The sequence below is a fragment of the Drosophila kikkawai genome, chromosome 3L (genome assembly GCF_030179895.1).
Source record: "Drosophila kikkawai strain 14028-0561.14 chromosome 3L, DkikHiC1v2, whole genome shotgun sequence".
NCBI classification, from domain to species: Eukaryota; Metazoa; Arthropoda; class Insecta; order Diptera; family Drosophilidae; genus Drosophila; species Drosophila kikkawai.
In genome coordinates, this window is record NC_091730.1 from 35,124,384 (window position 1) to 35,146,456 (window position 22,073).

At 49.5% G+C, this 22,073-nt stretch overlaps 2 protein-coding genes across 2 annotated transcripts in view; both read right to left on the reverse strand.

Moving 5' to 3' along the window:
• LOC138928268 (piezo-type mechanosensitive ion channel component-like) overlaps positions 1 to 22,073 on the reverse strand; it is a 569,725-nt gene that overhangs the window by 21,211 nt on the left and 526,441 nt on the right. The gene's annotated exons all lie outside the window — the stretch shown is intronic.
• Positions 1,728 to 6,673, reverse strand: LOC138928282 (uncharacterized). The gene is made up of 4 exons (XM_070284959.1): positions 5,752 to 6,673; positions 4,780 to 5,680; positions 2,120 to 4,369; positions 1,728 to 2,053 (listed from the first exon to the last, which is right to left on the reverse strand). The coding sequence occupies exons 1-4, from the start codon at positions 6,671 to 6,673 to the stop codon at positions 1,786 to 1,788; spliced, it is 4,341 nt and encodes a 1,446-aa protein (XP_070141060.1). The 3' UTR covers positions 1,728 to 1,785.

Here is a 22,073-nt window from a genome sequence, read left to right on the forward strand (position 1 = left end):
TACTCGTCCTTGCTCCTTGGGCGGCTCCTTCCTGTTGGCTTACCCTTGCTCCTGTTAGAGGACTTGGCCGATCGCTGGCCGAAAACTGAATGCCATCCCACGGCTGGAGCTCGCCTTATATAGCGCTCTGGAGCGATCGAGTGTGGCTGTCGCTCCCGAAGAAATTTGCCATAATAGTGTGGCCAGACCCTTCGCGGGCCAGTGTGACCTCTCTCTGCTCGTGGCGCGCGCGCGCATTTAAATTAAACTGGCGCTCGTTTGACTTTATTTTGGTTTGCTTGTTCTTTGTTTTTATTGACTTCAAGTATTGTCTCTTATTTACTATGTATATTTTGTGTCTTCAGTTGTTGTCGCTTATTCCTATGTCTTAATATGTATATTTGTGTCTTCAGGTTTTGTCTCTTATTGCTATGTATTAATATGTATATTTTATGTCTTCATGTTTTGTCTCTTCTTCTTGTTCTTTAATATTTATTTATTTACTTGTGCGTTATTCGTCACACTCCCCCCTCCTTTTGTTGGCGCTGTGTTCCACCAGCGTTACCTTATTGTTCCTCGTCACTACTACGCGCCAGGTCATCGATCCGTCCTGCGTGATCCACGCCTGCTGTCCGTACTGCTTCCGCGCCAGTCTTTCCTTGATGTCCTTCACGGCCTCCTTTGATAGCTGCGCTCCCGCAGGGATCCTCCAGCCATACGTGGTCTCCTCGTCCGAGTGGATTTCTATAATATCCCGGTCGGGTGAGGTGGCTGCTGGCCCTGGCGGATGTGGGCGTGCATGCTCCTTCATTCGGCTCCTATACTCTCCCGCCTGCCCCGGCGGGGCCTGGTCTTGAGCCTGTGTCGGCGACTGCTGCTGAACTGCTGGGCGCGGTTGGCGGCTGCTGCGAGGTTGCGATCGTTGGCTGGTCGGTGTTGTCGGGCGGCTTGAGTGGCTGCCCTGCGGTGGCGACAGTTGGCGTACCGGCATCCGTGCTTGCCGTTGACGGCTGCTGTGCGATGGTGATCGTGTCCGCTGCACGGCTGGCGCTATCGGTTGGCTGCCATGTGGTTGGCTTTGGTGGCTGCCACGCGGTGGCGACAGCTGGCGTCCCGGCTTCCTTGTTTGCTGTTGACGGCTGCTGTGCGATGGTGATCGCGGTCGTTGGCTGGTCGGCGACGTTGGTTGGCTTGGATGGTTTCCACGCGATGGCGAGCGTTCGTGAGCGTTGGAGACTGCACACGAGGGTTGCATCACCCGTATCGGCGCCTGGTGGCGTGATGATGGTGCTGCTGTTTCGCCTGTGTTCCCTGGCTCCTGCTGCAGTGCCTCTGCTGTTGTATGCGGTCCGTGCGCGATACGCCTCCTTCCTGCTGGGATCGCTGATTCCTCGCTTGCCGATGCCGCCGTACCCATCCTTGCTGGTGCCGTCCTCTTTCGAGTGCCCCCTGCCATGGCCGTTGCCTCGATCGCCACTGCCGTCCTGGTCGCCGCTGCAATGCTCGCGTGGCGCTGCCGGAATCTCCTCATACTTTCCTGGAGCCGCTGCATCTTCCCTGTAATAGAATTTTGAAGCGTCTTGTTACTATTAGGGATTTTGCCGCTGTTTAGTGTTGTAAAATGTTTGCACCTTAGTGTTGTCATATGCGTTTTGGTTAGTTTTTTTTTTTTTTTTTTTATTTAAAGATGAACAGGAAGTATTTTTACAAAAAATTTGGATAGTGGAAGTTATGAAGAAGGAGTCCACTCCCGCGGGACTGCCGCGAAGCTATACTTCGCGGGGTGGCTGGCGGTCAGGTTGCCGCTCATCTAAGGCCCTCAGTGCGTCGGGTCTGCTCCCGGCGCCTTAGCTCCCTCATGACGGTTGCTGCCATGTCCGTAACCGCATCCCAGTTGGATGGGGTCTCCAGCATACACCCAATTATGGTCTCGGGTGTAAGGCGACGGTTGGTTGTTGCCTCTGCTGCCTCTCTTTCCGCGCGGAAAAGCGGACACTCGAAGAAGGCGTGTTCTGCATCCGCAACGGATGCACCGCCGCAATAGTCGCAGGATGGGTCGGCCTCGTGCTTGAATCTGTGAAGATAAGCCTTGAAGCATCCGTGGCCCGTGATCAGCTGCGTTGTGTAGAAGTCTACTTGCCCGTGACGTCTGTGTATCCACTGATCCAGATCGGGGATGAGCCGATGTGTCCAGCGTCCAGTGCTCGCGTTATCCCACCTCGCCTGCCACCTTGCGACAGTGGTGCTCCTCTGGGTTCTGCTGCCCGAGTTACCGGTCCTGCGTTCCGCTGCCAGCAGGTCGATAGGGATCGATCCGGCTACCACCAGCGCAGCTTCTTCAGAGACCGTGCAGAAGCAGCTGGAGATGCGCAGCGCGCAGCGTCGATACACCGTCCTGCATTGGCGGCTGTAGCTCGCAACCAGCATGGCCTCCGACCATATCGGTGCGGCGTAGAGTAGGGTTGACGTCACGACTGTTGATATCAGCCGTCTGCTGTGCTGCCTAGGACCGCGCGTGTTGGCCATCATCCTCGAGATGGCGGCAGTGGCCTTGGACGCCTTGGCCGCTGCGTACTCCAAGTGACACTTGTAGTTGAGCCTGTGGTCGATCAGGACCCCAAGGTATTTAACCGTCGGGCTTGACTCGATGGTGGTCGAGCCGACCCGGAAGTTCACCTTCTCGACAATCTTTCGGCTACTGATAAGTACGGCCTCCGTTTTCTGCTCGGCAAGGGAGAGACCGTTGTCTGCTAGCCACGACATCAGAATGTCTATCGCATGGCTACATTTAGTAGAGACGTCTGATAGGTGTTTCTCCACCGTGACAAGCGCGATATCGTCTGCAAAGCCAATTACAGAGCAACCTTCGGGTAGTGGCAGCCTCAGTATGTCGTCATACATGACGTTCCACAGAAGTGGCCCGAGGACTGAGCCTTGGGGTACGCCTCCTGTCACGTGATGTATCTGTTTTCCGGCGTCGGAGCTGTATAGCAGGACGCGGTCCTTGAAGTAATCGGCAATCAGCTGGATAATGTAGCCAGATATGCCGCCACGCTGGAGTGCTTGGAGGATTAGACTCCAATTTGCAGAGTTGAACGCGTTTTTGACGTCCAAGGTGCATACGAGGCAGTACTTCTTGGAGCCTCCTTGCCATCTTTCGCCTTCAATGGCCTTTTCCGCAAGCTGTGTTACCTCGCGGATCGCATCAATGGTGCTTCGCTTCTTGCGGAAACCGTGCTGATGGGTTGATAGGGCACCGCGCTCCTCGATTTCCCTCTCTAGTTTGTTGCCTATGATGCGCTCGAATATTTTGCCAATCGTATTCAGCATGCATAGGGGCCGAAATGAGGACGGGTCGTCGTTCAGCTTGCCAGGCTTCGGGATGAGCACGAGTCTCTGCTGCTTCCAAGCTCTTGGGAAGGTTTTCTCAGCAATGCATGTGTTATACAGCTGCACAAATAGCTTCGGGTAAGCCTTCACTATGGCATGCAGAGCTGCATTGGGAATGCCATCTGGTCCGGGGGCCTTAGATGCTTGGCAGCTTGTCAGCGCGCTAAGGACTTCCTCTTCGCAGGTGGGGATCGGTTCGCCCGCAGCCACGCTGGGTAGTCTTAGTGGCGGCTGTGGCGGGAACAGCGTGTCAACTATTGTTCCCAGATGCTGCTGGGAGGTTGGAGTCGGCTGCCTGGTTAGCTTACCCGTAACCATTTTGTAGGCTGAGCCAAACGGTTCTTTGTCAGCCGCATCGCAAAGCTCCTGGAAACACTTGTGCTTGCTGGTCCTGATCGCCACCTTGAGGGCCTTTTTCATTTCCCTGTACCGTGACTCGTACAGCTCCTGCGTGGTGCGTCCTCGGCTTCTTTGGCATTTCCGCCTTGCAGCGAGACATTTGCTTCTGGCTGAAGCTATTTCCTGGTTCCACCAGGGGACTGGTCGCCTTCCGCCTCCCTTGGTGGATTTCTCCATTGCCGCGTCGCAGGCTGCCTTGATCCTGGCGGATATGACATCCGCGCAGGTGTTTGCCTCGCCTGTAATGGTGTTGGCATCCATGCAGCTTAGGAGCACCTCGGAGTTTAGGGTGTGTACCCTGTAGGCAGTTTCCCGGCTGGTTTGGTGAAGCTGATTTTGTCTCGTTTGGAAGACGATTGCCGCGTGATCGCTATAGGTGAGCAGGTGGGTGACTTCCCAGTAGCTGTTCCTGGTGAGCTCTGGACTGGCGAAGGTCAGGTCAATGTATGACTCACGACCTGACTTGCTAAATGTGCATCTTCTTCCATCATTTAGTAGGCAGACATCCAGGGTGGAAAAGGCGTCAAGGATGATAGTTCCGCGCTGGGTCGTTCTCGTACTCCCCCAGGCGTTTTGGTTAGTGTTGTGTTGTGTGTGTGTTCTAGTGTTGTGTTATGTGTGTTTAGTGTTGTGTTCTGGGTTTTTTGTGTTATGTTGTTCGGTTCTGATCCGCCCCCCAGATGTGGTTTTGTGTCCCCAATGTATACGCGTTTTGTTTTCTGTGTTTCTGTATTTTTTACGTGTATTATTACCGGGGATATGAATTTCCCTACCTTCCATGGACCATCATATTTTGGCGCTAGTTTAGCGTTGAATTTATCTGCCGCGTTGGAGAGTAGGTGTGTTTTGCACCATACCAAGTCCCCTATTGCCGGTTTCCACTCCCGTTTACGCAGATCGTAGTGCTGTTTCTGTCTTCCAGCGGCCTATTGCATGTTTGCCGTGGTTTCTTCCCGTAGATTGTTCAGCCTTTTCCATCTGTTATCTATGCTTTCCGCCGTCAGTCCTGACCCGGAGGTTATGGCGTCGAAAACTGTGTTGGGTAGTCTCAGCTCCTTCCCAAATATTAGCTGTGCCGGGCTAAATTTGGTTGACTCGGATGTGCTGCTATTGTATGCCAGCATTAGTTCCGGTAGATGCTCGTCCCACTTATTATGCTCCTCCTCTGCCAATTGTGCTATCATGGTTTTTACGGTGCGGTTTGTGCGCTCTGTTGGGTTTTCCTGAGGCGTATACGGTGCTGTAAACTGTTGCCGCACGCCCCATTTCTCCATAGCGGTTTTCGTTTTCCGCCCCGTGAACTGAACCCCATTGTCCGAGATCAGTATTTTCGGTGCCCCAACTCTCGCTATCACCCTTTCTCTGAAGACTTTCAAGAAAGCCTCTGCGGTTGCTTGTCGGATTGCCGCCAGTTCTACCCATTTCGAGAACTTGTCCACTATTACGATCAACGTGGTATTCCCGTGCTTAGTGCGTGGGAGAGGTCCGACAAAATCGACACACATCGTCTCCCACGGTGCCTCCGCGATCCTCGTCAACATTTTTCCCGCTGTTTTTTGTTGGGCAACTTTGTATCGCTGGCAACACTGGCATTCCCTGACGAACCGTCTCACGTCCCTTCCCAGTCGTGGCCAGAAGTATCTTTGCTTGACCCGTTTCAGCGTTTTGTAGATGCCTAAGTGACCCGCTTCTGCCGTGCTATGGTTCTCTGCCAATACCTGTTGTATCTCCTCCTTTGTGACGCATAATTTCCATGGCTGTGGGTTCTCGCTATCACCGCCTAATTTATAGAGTCGATCTCCCACTTTCTTGAACTCCGTGTTTCCTGGGTCGTTCTCCACTTCTTCAAGCTTTTGTTCCAGCCAGTCCTTTGCTTCCTTGATTGTGCGTCTGCTACCGCATTCAATTTTCCCTTTCGGTATTGAACTTCGAACTGAAAGGGTTGGAGACCTAACGCCCATCTCGCGACTCTCCCTGACGGACTTTCTATTGAATTAAGCCACTTCAGTGCCATGTGATCCGTGACCACCACAAATTGGTAACCTGCTAAGTACATTTTGTACTTATTGATGCCCCAATATATCGCGAGGCATTCCTTTTCGGTGGCGCTGTAGTTCCGTTCCATGTTACTTAGCCTCCTGCTGGCGTACGAGATCACGTGTTCCCCGTCTTCTCCATCCTGTGTCAGTACTGCGCCTATCCCTAAGTCGCTGGCGTCTGTCTGCAGTTTGAACTGGCGACTGAAGTCTGGGCATGACAGTACAGGAGTTTTTGTCAAACTTTCCTTCAAGCTGTCGAACGACTTTTGATGCTCCTCGGCCCATTCAAACTTTTTCCCTTTCCTCAGGAGGTCTTGGAGCGCTCCGGCCTGTTCTGTGAAGTTGGGTATAAACCTTCGATACCATGATGCCATCCCTAGGAAACTGTGCACCTCCTTCGTGGTTTTCGGTGCCGCCAGCTCTTGGATTGCCGCTATTTTTTCTGGGTCTGGTCTGATACCTCTGTCGGTCACCACGTGTCCTAAATATTTCAGTTCTTTCTGGAAGAACTGGCATTTCTCCGGATTTATCTTCAGGTTCGCCCTTTGCAGTCTTCTGAACACTTCACCTAGTTTCTCCAGATGCTCTCGTTTGCTCCGTCCAATGACCACGATGTCATCTAGGTAGGCAAACGCAAATGGTTCCATTTCCGGGCCTATTATTGTGTCTAGTGCCCGCTGGAATGTCGCTGGAGCTGTTGTCAACCCGAATGGCATTACTTTCCACTCAAATAGTCCCCGCCCCGGTACTGTGAACGCCGTATATTGCTGGCTGCTTTTCTCCATTGGTATCTGCCAGTATCCGGATTTCAGATCTATCGTACTTATGAACTTCGCTTCCCTTAATTGGTCCAGTATATAGTTCATCCTTGGTACCGGGTATGCGTCTTTCTCCGTTCTTTCGTTCAACAGTCGATAGTCTATGCACATCCGCCACGTGTTATTTTTCTTTTTTACCAATACTACCGGTGCGCTATATGGGCTGCGCGATGGTTCCACTAGCCCTAATGCCAACAACTCGTCCACCTGTTCGTTAATTATAGCTTGTTGCTTCTGGTTCCGTGGGTAATACCGTTGTTTTATAGGTCTGTCGTCCCTTAAGTGTATTGCGTGTCTCGTAATGTTACTTACTCCCTGCAACCCCTCGAATACTTGCCTTTAGCTTTCCAGGAACGCTTGCACTTCCTTGTTGGTTCTACTGGCTGTCGGGTTCGCCTCACTCCCCGTGTCCTCTATGGCTGTTATCTCCAGTTCCAGCTTCCCGCACCGTAGTAGGCTGTGCGCCCCGGCTAGAAAATCCATTCCTAACAAGATTCCGCCTGCGACCTGTTTCAGAATCAGGAATGCCAGGCTAAATGCCTTCCCCGCGAACTGGATGTCCGCTGTGAACATTCCTACTGTTCTCTGGCTTGATCCGTTCGCCATCACGATTTCGGCCCGGGCTCCGCTCCACCTGCCTTGCTTTCTGAGGTCTTGGTACCTATTCATACTTAACGCGCTTCGGGACGCTCCGGTATCTATTACCCCCTTCGCCATTCTGCTTCCGACCCTGATGCGTGCGGTTATTTGGTATCCGTCGCAGCTCAGCTGTTTTCCTGTTGCTGGCTCTAGTCTTGCCGCCTGAGCTGCCAGCTTTATCTGCTCAGGCCTCCTGCGTTTCCCGGTCCCCTTCTGCAGCATTCCGTCGTTCTGATGTCGTTTCGTCCACAGACCCAGCAGAATAGCCGTTGAGGGTTGCCACATGTGCGCGCCGCATGGCCTGTCCCGCCGCATCGCATACAAATTTCCGGCCGTATTTGCTGCTGTGCTGGTTGGTTGTGTCGCGGCTGGTCCGCTGCCTCGATCTCTTCCACTTCCTCTGCTAGTTTGAGGAACTCCGTCAGCGACCTAAATCCTGATCTCCGCGTGTAGAGCTTGATCTTGCTCCTGCAGTTGTTAAATATGCGGTCGAGCTTCTCCTCTTCTGACAGCATCGTGAATCGCATGAGCTTTCTTAATCCCATAGCGTATTCCCTCACCGGTTCTGAATCACGCTGTTTAAGCTGTGCGATCTGCGTTCTTAACTGTTCCTCGTACCTTGGAGGCAGGAAGTACTCCAGTAGTTCTGTTGTCAGCTGCTTCCATGTGTTTATTTTGGTTGGAGTGGTGTTCCACCAGTCTATGGCGGCTCCTTCCAATATGTATGGCATGGTCTGCACGAGCTGGTTCTCCTGAATGCCGTACCCAGACGCCCACTGCTCCATTTTGTCTAAGAACTCAAGTGTTTGCTCCTCTTCTCTGCTTTCCGGACTTATCTCTGCCGGGTTTTTGTCCCTACTGTATCTCACCGCTGGTCCGGCGATTTGCTGTTCTTGCTCCCCTTCCTCGAATATTACGATTTCCGGTACGATATCTTTTGCCGGACTTTTATCTCTCTTGTACCTTATCGTTAGATCGGCGAGCCGTTGTCTGATCTCTTCGTTATGATCCGTCCTCTTGGCAAACGCCGCCAGTAGCCGTCTTAGCTCTTCGCTTTTCCCTGACGTGTCTAATCCGAACTCTTCCGCGTATTCCGTAAGTTCGTTTTTCGACGCTAGGTATACCCAGCTTGACATAACTCTGCCGGTGTCGGTCTGTTCCTTGCAACCACTTCAATCTGCTCGGGCGCCACTGTGACGGTTAGGTCATTCCTCGGGGCTCAAGGATGGCCAGGGTTCGTCTCAGATATTTATTTATTGTCTGAGGTGGTTGCTGCAAGGAAGTTCTCGATCCGGGTTCCAGAGGAGAAGGCCGTAGTTAGGTTATACTGGGACAAAACAATTTATTGTATATATGGGTACAGAGAGGAAAGCGGGATTTTTGTGTTGGCAATCGAGAGTATCTGCTCCAGTTCGCCGTACGCCGGCTCGGGTCGTCCTTCTTCGGCTGCGTTTCGTCACCCGGTGGTCCGCCGTCCACTCGTCCTTTTCGAGACGCGTTCCGTTGCCCTGGGGTCCGTTGCTCGTTCCCGTGCTGGGGCTTCGAGTAGTCTAGCTTCCTAGAGGGGCGAGAGTAGTCGGCGAAAACCCTAAGGTCTTTCAGGTTAGTGCAATATGCGGAGGCCCTGAGGTCTTCCACCAAGGGATCAGTGGGTAGAGGCCCTAAGGTCTTCTAAGATGAGAAGTTTGTAGAGGCCCTAAGGTCTTCTAAGATGAGAAGTTTGTAGAGGCCCTAAGGTCTTCTAAGATGAGAAGTTTGTAGAGGCCCTGAGGTCTTCTAAGATGAGAAGTTTGTAGAGGCCCTAAGGTCTTCTAAGGTGAGAAGTCTGTAGAGACCCTAAGGTCTTCTAATATGAGAAGTGTGTAGAGGCCCTAAGGTCTTCTAAGGTGAGAAGTTTGTAGAGGCCCTAAGGTCTTCTAATATGAGAAGTTTGTAGAGGCCCTAAGGTCTTCTAAGGCGAGAAGTTTGTAGAGCCCCTAAGGTCTTCTAATATGAGAAGTTGTTAGAGGCCCTTAGGTCCCTTAGGACTTGGCCGATCGCTGGCCGAAAACTGAATGCCATCCCACGGCTGGAGCTCGCCTTATATAGCGCTCTGGAGCGATCGAGTGTGGCTGTCGCTCCCGAAGAAATTTGCCATAATAGTGTGGCCAGACCCTTCGCGGGCCAGTGTGACCTCTCTCTGCTCGTGGCGCGCGCGCGCATTTAAATTAAACTGGCGCTCGTTTGACTTTATTTTGGTTTGCTTGTTCTTTGTTTTTATTGACTTCAAGTATTGTCTCTTATTTACTATGTATATTTTGTGTCTTCAGTTGTTGTCGCTTATTCCTATGTCTTAATATGTATATTTTGTGTCTTCATGTTTTGTCTCTTCTTCTTATTCTTTAATATTTATTTATTTACTTGTGCGTTATTCGTCACATGTTTTTACCTCATATGTTTTTACCTGGCAAAAATCCTCCATCTGAACCCTCCCCGAAGGTGCCGGCTGGGCAATGGGCACTATATTAGCCCGGACAGGGGTAATGCATTGCTGCTTGCCCCGTCCGCGATAATACAGTGTCTAGCAAAGGCCACGGCTCAACTCCTTCTGCCCTAAAAAGCCTAAGGAATGAGCCGTTAGCCATGGGTGGAGGTGCCTGGCGGAAGGCATAAAACGCAAGTGGGTGGTACCCCTAAAAAAGAAAACATTCTGGAGGGTTCAAAGGAAAAAACCAGGGCTGGGATGTCAGCCCAAACGTCGGTGGAAGGCGTGACCGCTACCACCGGCGGGCACGGGGGGGAGCAATCCTCTCTTCGTGTCGCCAGCGGTTACACCTCTGATGTGACGGAAGCAGGTCATGTCAGTTGCAACGCTACTGCCGAAAAAACTACGCAGGGGAAGTTGAGCCGCTCACGTGCCATAGTCGATACAGACTCGGACCTTGAGAGCGTGCAGCTTCTCCGCTCACCAGGCACCAGCTCCCAGCGCAGGGACGGGCCAAAGCGGTCAAGCGAGAGAATGAAGGCCAAGGCGCTGTACAAGGCTGCCCTCCGCATCCAAAATCGGTTCCAGGAAAAAGCCGCCCTATCCCCAGAGGAGAAGGCAAAGCTTACCTGGGCTGAGGAGAAAATCACTGAGGGGAGGCTTCACTTCGCCAAACTCCACCATATGAGTTCGACTGGCGGATTCGCCACCAAGGTGGAGGAGACGCTTGCCAACAAAAGGCAACGCTCAACCAAAAGCGCCTCTATGGACGCATCGGGGAGCAAGCGGCAAAGCGGGCCTAAGGAGGCAGGCCCTCCTCAAATGGCGAAAAAGCCCAAAAAAAACCGCAAAAGTCAGTGAGGTGACCAAACGACACTTGATCGTGGCCCTTATTGACAGAAGCGATGAAGCCGGCAAAATGACCAAGGCGCAGTGGAAGATGATGCATGCGCGGCTCGTTGAGTCATTGTACGCACGGATGGAGGATGATCCCGAAGCTCCCATGCCCACCTTCGATGGCGCTGGGTGCCTAAATGGGGTCAAAATCCTTAAGTGCATGGATGACCCGACGAGAAAGTGGCTGACGCAAGCGGTCTGCCAGTTGGAGGCGCTGTGGAAGGTAGCCAAGCTAGAGGTGGTGGACCGGGAGCTAATCCCATCCACTCCAAAAGCGAAGGTACTCTTCCCCATCGCAATTCAAGCGGACCGGGCGCTGAAGCTGCTGCAGCGTCAGAATCAGGATATACCAAGTGCAGTCCTCCAAATAAACAAGGAGGCAGAGGACATCCTCTATCCCAGATACGGGAAGATGGCGTGGGGCATGGGTAGCGTATACCTGCGCCTCAAAAAGCGCCACCCCGGGGATAAGGTTGCTCACACCCTGAAGGCAAATGTGGTGGAGAAGGACCTAGGTCTGGAAACCATCGTGGATGCCGACCGGGAAATGACACTGGATGAGTCCGACGAAGGAGAGGACGGTGACCTGACCGTAGTAGTCAACCCGTCGTATGGAGGTGAGCCCAGTACCCATGACACTCAGGGTGCTGCAGCTCAACCTCCATAAGAGCAAGGTCGCGTCGGCGGAACTCCTCATAGCCATGGAGCAAGGATCCGCCGACATAGCTTTGGTCCAGGAGCCATGGATCGCCTCAGGCAATGCCATCGCCAGACTGAAGTCCGCAAGTTACAATTTGCTCCATCCACCAACGGTAAGCAGGAATAGAACCGCCGTACTTGTACGGAACGGTCTACACGCTAACCTTATGTGTCACTACAGCTCTGATGACCTGACCGTGGTGATGCTAGAGAGCGGGAAAAAGCGCTTTTTGGTAGCTTCCTGCTACATGGCACACGACAGGACGGCCCCACCAGAAGAACTCATGAGCTTGGTAGAAGCCAGCCCGAAGGACCAGCAACTACTAGTGGGTGCGTATGGGGAAGCCCCGACATAAACGACAGAGGTGAGTCCCTCTTAGTCTTTATACTCTCAACCAACCTGAGTATAGCAAACGTGGGGGAGGAACACACCAATGTAGGTGCCATCTCCTTAAACGTGCTAGATCTTACACTGGTAAGGGGACAAGGTACTTTGGTCTCAGAATGGAGAGTCCTTGAGAGACCATCCTTCTCAGATCATAAGTACATATGGGTCCAATACGTATTCGAACACTCTCCAAAACAATCAGTCTTCAGGAACCCCCGGAATACTAACTGGGGAAAGTTCAAGGAGACTATCGCGACACGGCTCGCGATCTCTCCGGGCATAGTAGAATCCGCGGAAGACATAGAAAAGTCCCTAGAGACCCTCTCCTAAGAACTGCTGGATGCGTACCACGCATCATATATCGGACACGAGAAAGAGGAACAGGCCACCCTGGTGGAATAAGGACCTTTCACTCCGACGCAACAAACTCAAAGAATTCTTCAAAATCGCCAAGCAGGCGAAAGATGATATCATCAATGAGGAATACAAAGTCCTACTTAGGGACTACAAGAAGGGCGCAGAGAAACTCATGGAGAAACTTCTGCTCCAATATAGAGACTGCCCCGGAAACGACTAGACTCCGGAAGCTGCTATCGAAGCAGCCAACCATACAGAGTCTGCTCAAACGCGACGACGGACAGTGGACTAAGGGCAGCGAAGAGGCCCTAACAGCACTAATGCATGCGCATTTCCCAGGATGCACTGATGTACCCGATGCAAATAAGCACCAGGACCTAGCAACTGGAGTATAGCATCTCCCAAAAGATCTAATATCCTCTGATAGAATCCACTGGGCTATAGACTCCTTTGCGAGGATAAAAGCACCAGTACTAGATGGAATATTCCCAGCCATGCTGCAGGCGACCAAGGAAGTGATCACCCCATGGCTCTACGCAATATATACAGCTTGTTTAAGCACGGGCTATATCCCTATCCAATGGAGGACGTCTCGGATTGTCTTCCTGCTCAAAGCAGGAAAGTGCAGCCACATGAGCCCCAAGGATTACAGACCGATAAGCCTCACCCCATTCCTACTTAAAACTCTGGAAAAGCTGCTGGACCTATACATCAGGAACAATGCAGGGAGTCAACTGTCGACCAACCAGCACGCCTACACGAAGGGGAAATCAGTGGAGACGGCACTGCATTCGTTGGTAGCCACCATTGAGAGAGCCCTAAACAATAAGGAGTATGCACTTGGAGTGTTCGTGGACATATCCGGGGCATTCAACAACGTTAGCACGGACACAATAATGGATCGCCTAGAAGCGACCAACTCGTCCCCCGCTATCAACTTGTGAATAAAAAATCTTCTAAGTTGCCGGCGGGTACAATCAGATTGGGGCACCGCTTCCATGGTGAGAGGAGCGCACAGAAGCACTCCGCAAGGTGGGCTTCTGTCGCCCCTCCTATGGAATCTGGTGGTAGACGCCCTAATCAAGAGATTCGAGAGGAAAGCACCAAAGATAACAGCTTATGCGGATTACATAAGCATAATTATCACGGGAGTCTCTCCATCGACCCTCAGCTCGATCATGAAAACAACACTCAGGGAGATATGTGAGTGGGCGGAGAAGGTAGGACTCAATATCAATGCGGATAAGACGGGCCTTTTTCTCTTAACCAAGATACAAGGTGCCGCAATGGATCCCCCCGAAAATTAACAAAACCAGGCTGACCCCTAAAACACAAGTCAAATACCTCGGCATTGTACTTGACAGCAAGCTGACGTGGAAAGCCAATGTAGTAGAGAGGGTAAAAAAGGCCACCATAGCGCTATATGCATCCAAGAAGATGCTTAGCAGCACATGGGGCCTCTCACCCGCTCTAATGCATTGGGTCTACATATCGGTGGTGCGTCCTACTCTGCTGTATGGAGTCTTAGTGTGGTGGCAAGCCACGGAGAAGAAAACGTATAATAAGCTTATGGAGAGAACCCAGCGGCAGGCACTGCTCTGCATATCAGGGGCGCTGGGGTCAACCCCCACCAAAGCACTCGAAACCATTATCGGTATATATCCCCTAGATATATATAACGAGGGCAAGAATGAGATACCTAGGCTCACCAGTTCTGGCATCGCTAGAAGATGCCTCCAGGAGAAAGCCAGGCGAACTCCTTGCCTTTGCGAAAAACGCCTTGATATTCAAGGATCTCGAAACCCGCATAAATAGTCTCTGGGTCCATCCAGGAGTTTCCCCGGATACAAGGTGCCGCAATGGATCCCCCCGAAAATTAACAAAACCAGGCTGACCCCTAAAACACAAGTCAAATACCTCGGCATTGTACTTGACAGCAAGCTGACGTGGAAAGCCAATGTAGTAGAGAGGGTAAAAAAGGCCACCATAGCGCTATATGCATCCAAGAAGATGCTTAGCAGCACATGGGGCCTCTCACCCGCTCTAATGCATTGGGTCTACATATCGGTGGTGCGTCCTACTCTGCTGTATGGAGTCTTAGTGTGGTGGCAAGCCACGGAGAAGAAAACGTATAATAAGCTTATGGAGAGAACCCAGCGGCAGGCACTGCTCTGCATATCAGGGGCGCTGGGGTCAACCCCCACCAAAGCACTCGAAACCATTATCGGTATATATCCCCTAGATATATATAACGAGGGCAAGAATGAGATACCTAGGCTCACCAGTTCTGGCATCGCTAGAAGATGCCTCCAGGAGAAAGCCAGGCGAACTCCTTGCCTTTGCGAAAAACGCCTTGATATTCAAGGATCTCGAAACCCGCATAAATAGTCTCTGGGTCCATCCAGGAGTTTCCCCGGATAGCTATGAGCCATATTGACCTATGTGTGGCCCCTCGAGGGCCGTCCGGCTTAACCTAACCAAACCCAACCTTTACTCAGGAGCACCCAAATATCATGGAAAACTTGAAATGGTTCGTGGAAATTTCACAAAGTTTAATTTTGTGTTCCTGTGTAATAGGAACTTAGTTTTTCTAAATAAAATAAAGAAATGCAACATTTGCACTGTGTTCATTATATGACATTGCATTGTATTATGCCATTTATTTTGGATTTAAAGTTTTTTATATGTACATATATTTTATATATATAGTTTTCTGCCCGATTTTTATTTATTTATGTATTATGAAAAATTTTTTTCGATTTCAAGTTTTTTTATATGTACACTAGCAGACCCCACCCGCTTTGCTGGGCCCGAACTAATAATAGTTGACCCGGCAAACACTGTTTTGTCATGTATATTATTTGTAGGAAACAATAAGGAAACAATGAGCATATTACAGAGTTGTCAGTAAATAAATAAATAAACCGCTTCCTCTGCTTGTTCAATAAAATTGTACTGGCACCGAGTCGTTATGCGCTCTTTACAATTGCCCATAAAATAAATTTGAAGAAATTTCGGATTATCATCAGGCATTGGCATCAATGATCCAATTTTGTGGTACACCTGGCCTTGTATTTTGAATGTAGTTTCAAAATTACGTCCATCGGATGCAAGATCACAAATTTTAGTGGCCCCAAATGACGTCATTTGGAAGCAAGAATTAAATTTGCGTATTTTACTCAAAAATAATTTTGAGTCATTTGAATTTCCAGCAAGAAGGGATAATAAAGGTTCTGGCGGAGCAGGTAGAGGTTGCAGCACGACTTTTCCTGCTGCGCAGCACATACCATTTAAACGCCTGCTGCTTACGTTGTTGAGATTCGATCTTTTCGGTGGCATTTTGCTGAAAATAATATCTTACCTTCTTAATGTATTTAAAATGAGAATTTAGAGACTCACCACTTATAAACACAAAACAATAATTATGAATGACAAATAACAATAATAGAAAAGACAATCTGACGAAATGCGATTTATTGAAATAATTTATTACAAAATATGTAATACGTAAAGAACCGCTCGATCAATTTTGTGCAAACTCATCAACAAAATAGCCCGAGCAAAGCAAAAAGATTTGGTTAAATAAGCACACTAAATTTCATGAGACTCGGTAAAGCCGTTTCGGAGGAGTGCATAAAAAAGGAGATTCCTCCTTGTTCTGCCGAAACTGCCATGATGAAAAAGATCTAAGCTATCCTATCTCTCAAGTTGAACTCACCTGCATATTGCCTGCAAATTGGAACGAAATCTGTTATGCGGTTTAGGAGTCTATAGCGTACAAACATAGTGACAGGAGATTTTTATATATTTAGAAATATATATGTACATATATACATATATGTATTTACATATAACAAAACTTTAAGTCAAAAAAAAAATTTCATAATACAATGCAATGTAAACATTGCTACAACTGCTATGTAAACATTGTATTATGAATTTTTACATATATCTATTATATAAAAATAAGTCGAGTTTTCTGCGGGGATCTATTATATAAAAATAAGTCGAGTTTTCTGCGCGGAGCAAATAACTCCAGAACGCACGAACCGATTTCCACGGTTTTGCATTCGTTGGAAAGGTCTCGGAATTTGTGATTTTTTGCAGTAAAGAAAATTCAGGAAAAATTGCAACAGAAAGCGGGAAAATCATTTTTGCATAAAGCGCCAACACTGACACATAGCATGCCATAATTCTTTACTCAGTTTATTTTATGACAAATCGAAATTGTGTTCAATTTTGAGTAAAATAAGTTATTCGTTTCATATCAGTGCAATTGGAAACCAGCATTTGTATTTAGGGTGGTAAGTTGAACTGTGTAAATTATGTGGATTAGAGGTTAAATTAACCGCTCTGCCTATAGTCGAAAATGCCTATAGCACGACGTGTGAACATCGGTCTCCACACAAGGCATGCAATCCAGCAACAAGTGTATTCACAGAACTTAAGCGAGGAGAGACGAAATGTAGTAAGGGAAAATGCCCGATTGAGACAACGCGTGGGCACACGAAGATCAACTGGTGTGCAGCATCTAAGCGGATCCCAACCAGCGTGGCAGGCTCCTAACAGCAGCCTTCCTCGACATAGCCATCGACCTCAGGACAAATTTCAAGAATCCTGAGATAGAGTGCTAGAAAATATTCGTTATCCGAAGGTGTCGCGGGTGAGACCGTGCCCCCGGTGTTGCCCATATCCGTTTTGTCCACTGGAGGGTCCCAACAGTTGGCCTCTCGAGCCCCAGTTCCCTACCAGGGTGTCAGGCCCGGACTACCGTCTGAAATTGGTAAGGCGGATAATCAGCTTACCTTGAAGAAACCCCTTATGGCAATACCACCAACGAGACAGTTTCATCTTTCCTCCATTGTCGGAACTTCCTATTTATTGAAACCATCTTTCTGCTATTCAGTTGGTCTCTAAAAGACTTTCGGATAGGGACCACTTAGTTAGTAGTTCTTGGTGATTTTAACATCCCAGGGGCTATTTGGTCCCTAGATAATTCCATTAACCACAATACATCACAAAAACTGTGGTTTTCCAAAGAACACTTCAATTAAACGGATAATTTGCCGAAGGTGGCGTAACGGAGTTCGCCTGGCTTACTAGTGTACATATAAAAAAACTTTAAATCAAAAAAAAAATTTTCATAATACAATGTTTACATAGCAGTGTTTTCATATAAAAATCGGCCAGAAAACTAAAATTGTGTGTGTTTTTTTTTTGTATTTTTACATGTGTGTACATATTTATAATGTACAAATAAATGTAATAAATGTATGAATATATGTATGTATACATATACGACGCTTTTCGGCGACATAAGATCGCGGCTGGCGAAATTAAGTCGTTTTTTCTGTGGCGAACTAACGTCGCTTTGAAGCGTCATAAGTCCGCCGCAAATAATTTTTAAACGCCATAATTTCGCGCGAACTTATGACGCTTTTCGGCGACATAAGATCGCGGCTGTCGAAATTATTTCGTTTTTTCTGTGTCGAATTTATAGCGCTTTGAAGCGACATAAGTCCGCCACAAATAATTTTAAAGCAACATAATTTCGCGCGGTCTTATGACGCTTCTCGGCGTCATAAGATCGCCGGAAAAAAACGCCTTAACTTGACGGACCAAATGTACTGGGCGAAATTGTGGCGGCGGACTTATGTCACTATGCCCTCCTGAGTACGGCGTTAAGATCGCCGGAAAAAAACGCCATAACTTGACGGACCAAATGTACTGGGCGAAATTGTGGCGGCGGACTTATGTCACTATGCCCTCCTGAGTACGGCGTTAATAGGAGTTTGCCATTTGGGCATCAAATACTCAGCACGGTAACTCATTGACTCAGGTTCCGAGGCAACCTTTATCTCAGAACGGTTTTTCAACCTGATTAAGTTGCCTTATGAGTCCATCCAAGCTCAAGTTTTAGGAGTCAACCTTTCTGTTGCAGCTCAGCCCCGTAAGCGATGTCAACTTAATATAGGTTCACCCATCCATATCCATATCCAAATTGAAACCTTTGCATATTTTTTACCACAACTAGCCGGGAATCTCGCATCCTACACTCTACCAGAGGATTCACTGAAGGATCTTCCACCTTTGCAACTAGCAGATCCAGATTTCTACCAGAGCTCGCAGATTGACGTGCTTATTGGGGCCGATATCCTGCCATCGATCGTTCTCAGCGACTCCCATTCCAATATTTGTGGAACAATCCTTGGTCAAGAGACCATGTTCGGGTGGATTCTTTGCGGTCCTATTGCAACGAGTCCCACAAGCTGAATCTGTTCCTTTTCAGCCCGATTAGCAGTCACCGAGTCCAAACGAGACAGCATCCTCACAAAATTTTGGGGAGGTGGAGGATGTTCCAGTGAAGCTGGTAAAGGAATCCTCGGTTTGCGGGGAGAACTTTATCCAATCTACCAAACGAAACGAGGATGGGAGGTATGTTGTTTCGTTGCCCTTTAAAAAGATGAACAACATTAAGCTGGGACATTCCAGACCCATCGCACTGGCTCAGTTCCTAAGGAACGAAATTCGATTGAACAAAGATCTTGCATTGAAGGAGCAGTACGACTCAGTCATTCAAGAGTATTTAGATTTAGGTCATAAGACCTAAGACAAGTCTCTCTGAACGACTCCAGCCGTTCTTATGTGCCTCATCACGCTGTCTTCAAACCAGATAGCACCACGACGAAGGTTCGCGTCGTGTTCAACGCTTCCAATCCCTCATCAAACGGGAACGGCCTCAATGATATCGTTCATGCGGGGCCTGTACTACAGTCCGATCTAAAATGGCGATTTTTTAAGTATGCTTTTAATGCTGACATCACCAAGATGTACCGATTCCAAGTTCAAAAGAGAAACGGCTGGATTGTGCTGCGCAACTGGAAAAGTCAAATTACATACACCACCACAGTCACTGAAACCATTGTTCGATGGAAGTCATCCAGACTCCAGCCATTTTCTTCAACACATGCTTGAATACATACGCAAGACTTCCTTTGGAGCCAATATCATTCAAGCAGGCGGCTTCATGCCGACTTGCAAGGTTAAAGATACAACAGGCATAACCAATCACAATGAATTGCAATACATAACAACTGCATATAAGTTATAAACTCACGGGTAGTTTATTTAAAAAAATATATTACTTCGGACACTTGGTCCGGTTTTATTGAACAAAATAATCGAACTAAATTTGGTTTACAATTTATGGTGTATTTATACCCCTAACTTAGTCGCTGCCTCTGCCGACGTCGGAGCTTTGCACTTGTCTTTGCTGCACCGGGAAGTGGGGCAGACGCTGCGGTCAGCACTTACTGGGTGCTATCGACCTAAGCCGGGAAGTTGCCCTTGCACTTTTATTGGCTTGTGCAAGGCCGGATGCGCGTGTCAACTTCATTTGTGAATTCTGTGACGCTGCGCGCACAGAATTAGAATAAATAGCCAGTAAGAAACTCAAAGAAATATATAGTCAATAAGAAAATCAAAGAAATCATAGTAGTTAGTCGTAGTCCTCCCCGCTAACCCCCCTCCCTCCTCCTTGCTGACTTTCGAGTCCAAGTCGTTGCCGACTTTAGGGTTCATCTCTGCCGACTTTAGGGTCCAACTCTCTGCTGACTTTAGGGTCCAAATCTCTGCCGACTTTAGGGTCCACCTCTGCTGACTTTAGGGTCCACCTCTGCCGACTTTAGGGTCCAACTCTCTGCTGACTTTAGGGTCCAACTCTCTGCTGACTTTAGGGTCCAACTCTCTGCTGACTTTAGGGTCCAAATCTCTGCCGACTTTAGGGTCCACCTCTGCTGACTTTAGGGTCCACCTCTGCTGACTTTAGGGTCCACCTCTGCTGACTTTAGGGTCCACCTCTGCCGACTTTAGGGTCCAACTCTCTGCTGACTTTAGGGTCCAAATCTCTGCCGACTTTAGGGTCCACCCCTGCTGACTTTAGGGTCCACCTCTGCCGACTTTAGGGTCCAACTCTCTGCTGACTTTAGGGTCCACCTCTGCCGACTTTAGGGGCCACCGCTGCTGACTTTCGGGTCCCAAACCGCACTTCTCCGGCAGACTTTCGAGTCCCAAACCACACTTCTCCTGGCAGACTTTCGAGTCCCGAACAACAACTTCTCCGGCAGACTTTCGAGTCCCAAACCACACTTCTCTTGGCAGACTTTCGAGTCCCAAACAACAACTTCTCCTGGCAGACTTTCGGGTCCCAAACCACACTTCTCCGGGCAGACTTTCGAGTCCCAAACCACACTTCTCCTGGCAGACTTTCGAGTCCCAAACCACACTTCTCCGGGCAGACTTTCGAGTCCCAAACCACACTTCTCCTGGCAGACTTTCGACTCCCACTTCCACTCTCCGAGCCGACTGGCGAACCCACGCGACGGACGGCATCCGGACCTACGCGGCCAACAACAACCACCCGCCACCCCGAGCGGAGCCAACCTCTCTTCTCCCTCTTCCCCAGGCACAAGCTGCAGCCGACGGCATCCAGACGCGAGAAGACCCACCCAGACGCGAGAAGCCTACGTCCACCGTCACCCGGGATTCACGGACCCGATCTTTCCCGTCGCCCGAGCCATCCTTTGGTCCACCAGCGCAGCCGAAATCCTGATCAATTTACCTCCCTGTAACATTCCGTCAATAAACCGTACTCTTACTCTTTACTGTATTTCCCTCTCGAGTTCTCCCTGGGGGCAAACGGATCGGGGAACAATCTCTTACAGCAACCACGCCTGAACCAAATAAATATATCTGCACCAACCCTGGACGTCCCGCTGACTACCCGTGGACGACAGGACGTCACAGATTGGCGCCCGAACAGGTTGAAGTGGTTGTAAGTAAAAGATCCGATACCGTGGGAGTAATGTCGAGCTGGGTATACCTTGCATCAAAGAGTGAGCTAACGGAGTACGCGGAAGAATTTGGGCTAGACACCGCAGGAAAGAGCGAGGATCTAAGGCGGTTACTAGCGACTTTCGCTAAGAGAACGGATCACACGGAGGCAACGGTACTGAAACTCACGGAGCTTGCGGAAAAGCACAGGAAGGAGAAAAGTCCGGCTAGAAGCTCAACACCGGCAATCGTGGTGACAAGCGGAGAAGAGTGGAGCACCGAGGAACGACCAACAACGAGTGCAGCGGCAAGGGTCAGAGCTGTTAAAGAAGGAGAACAGAAAACCGACCACCGAGGAACGGTTACGGCTAAAATGGAGGAGGTCAAAGAAAGGAAAGGAGAACGGAGAATGGAGACAGATATTGTGGACCGAGTAAGAGGTTGGGGCATCCGGTACCAAGGAACAACGAACCCGCTGGAGTTCCTGAGCAAGATGGAACAATGGGCAGATGGGTACGGGATACAGAAGGACCAGCTAATACAGACCATGCCATTTATACTGGAGGGGATCGCGTACGACTGGTGGAACACCGCACCGGCCAGGATAGCAACATGGCAGCAACTGACATCAGAACTGCTGGAACATTTCCTACCTCCGAGATACGGAGAACAACTGGAGATCCAGATAGTGCAACTGAAACAGCGGGAAACAGAGCCAGTAAGAGAGTACGCGATGAGTCTGAGGAAACTGATGCGGTTCACAAAACTAACGGAGGAGGAGAAACTCGACCGGGTGTACAAGAACTGCAGAAGCAAAATAAAGCTGTATACGCGGAGAACGGGGTTCAACACCCTGACAGAGTTCCTCAGGCTGGCGGAGGAAGTGGAGGAGATCAAGGCGGCAGAAAACCTCACACAACAACTCCAACAGCCATACCAGCTCAGCCCGGACATATGCATGCGCTGCGGAGGAACCGGGCACGCAGCGAGAACATGCACGAATCCGCCAAGATTGTTCTGTTGGGTCTGCGGGAGAAACGGCACCCGGACAACAGAATGCTGCAGATCTGGATCGGGAAACGACAGAGGCCTGAGCAGATGAAGCTGGCGGCTCAGGCGACAAGAAATCCAGCTATAGAGGACGACCTAAGCTGTGACGGGTTTCAGATCAT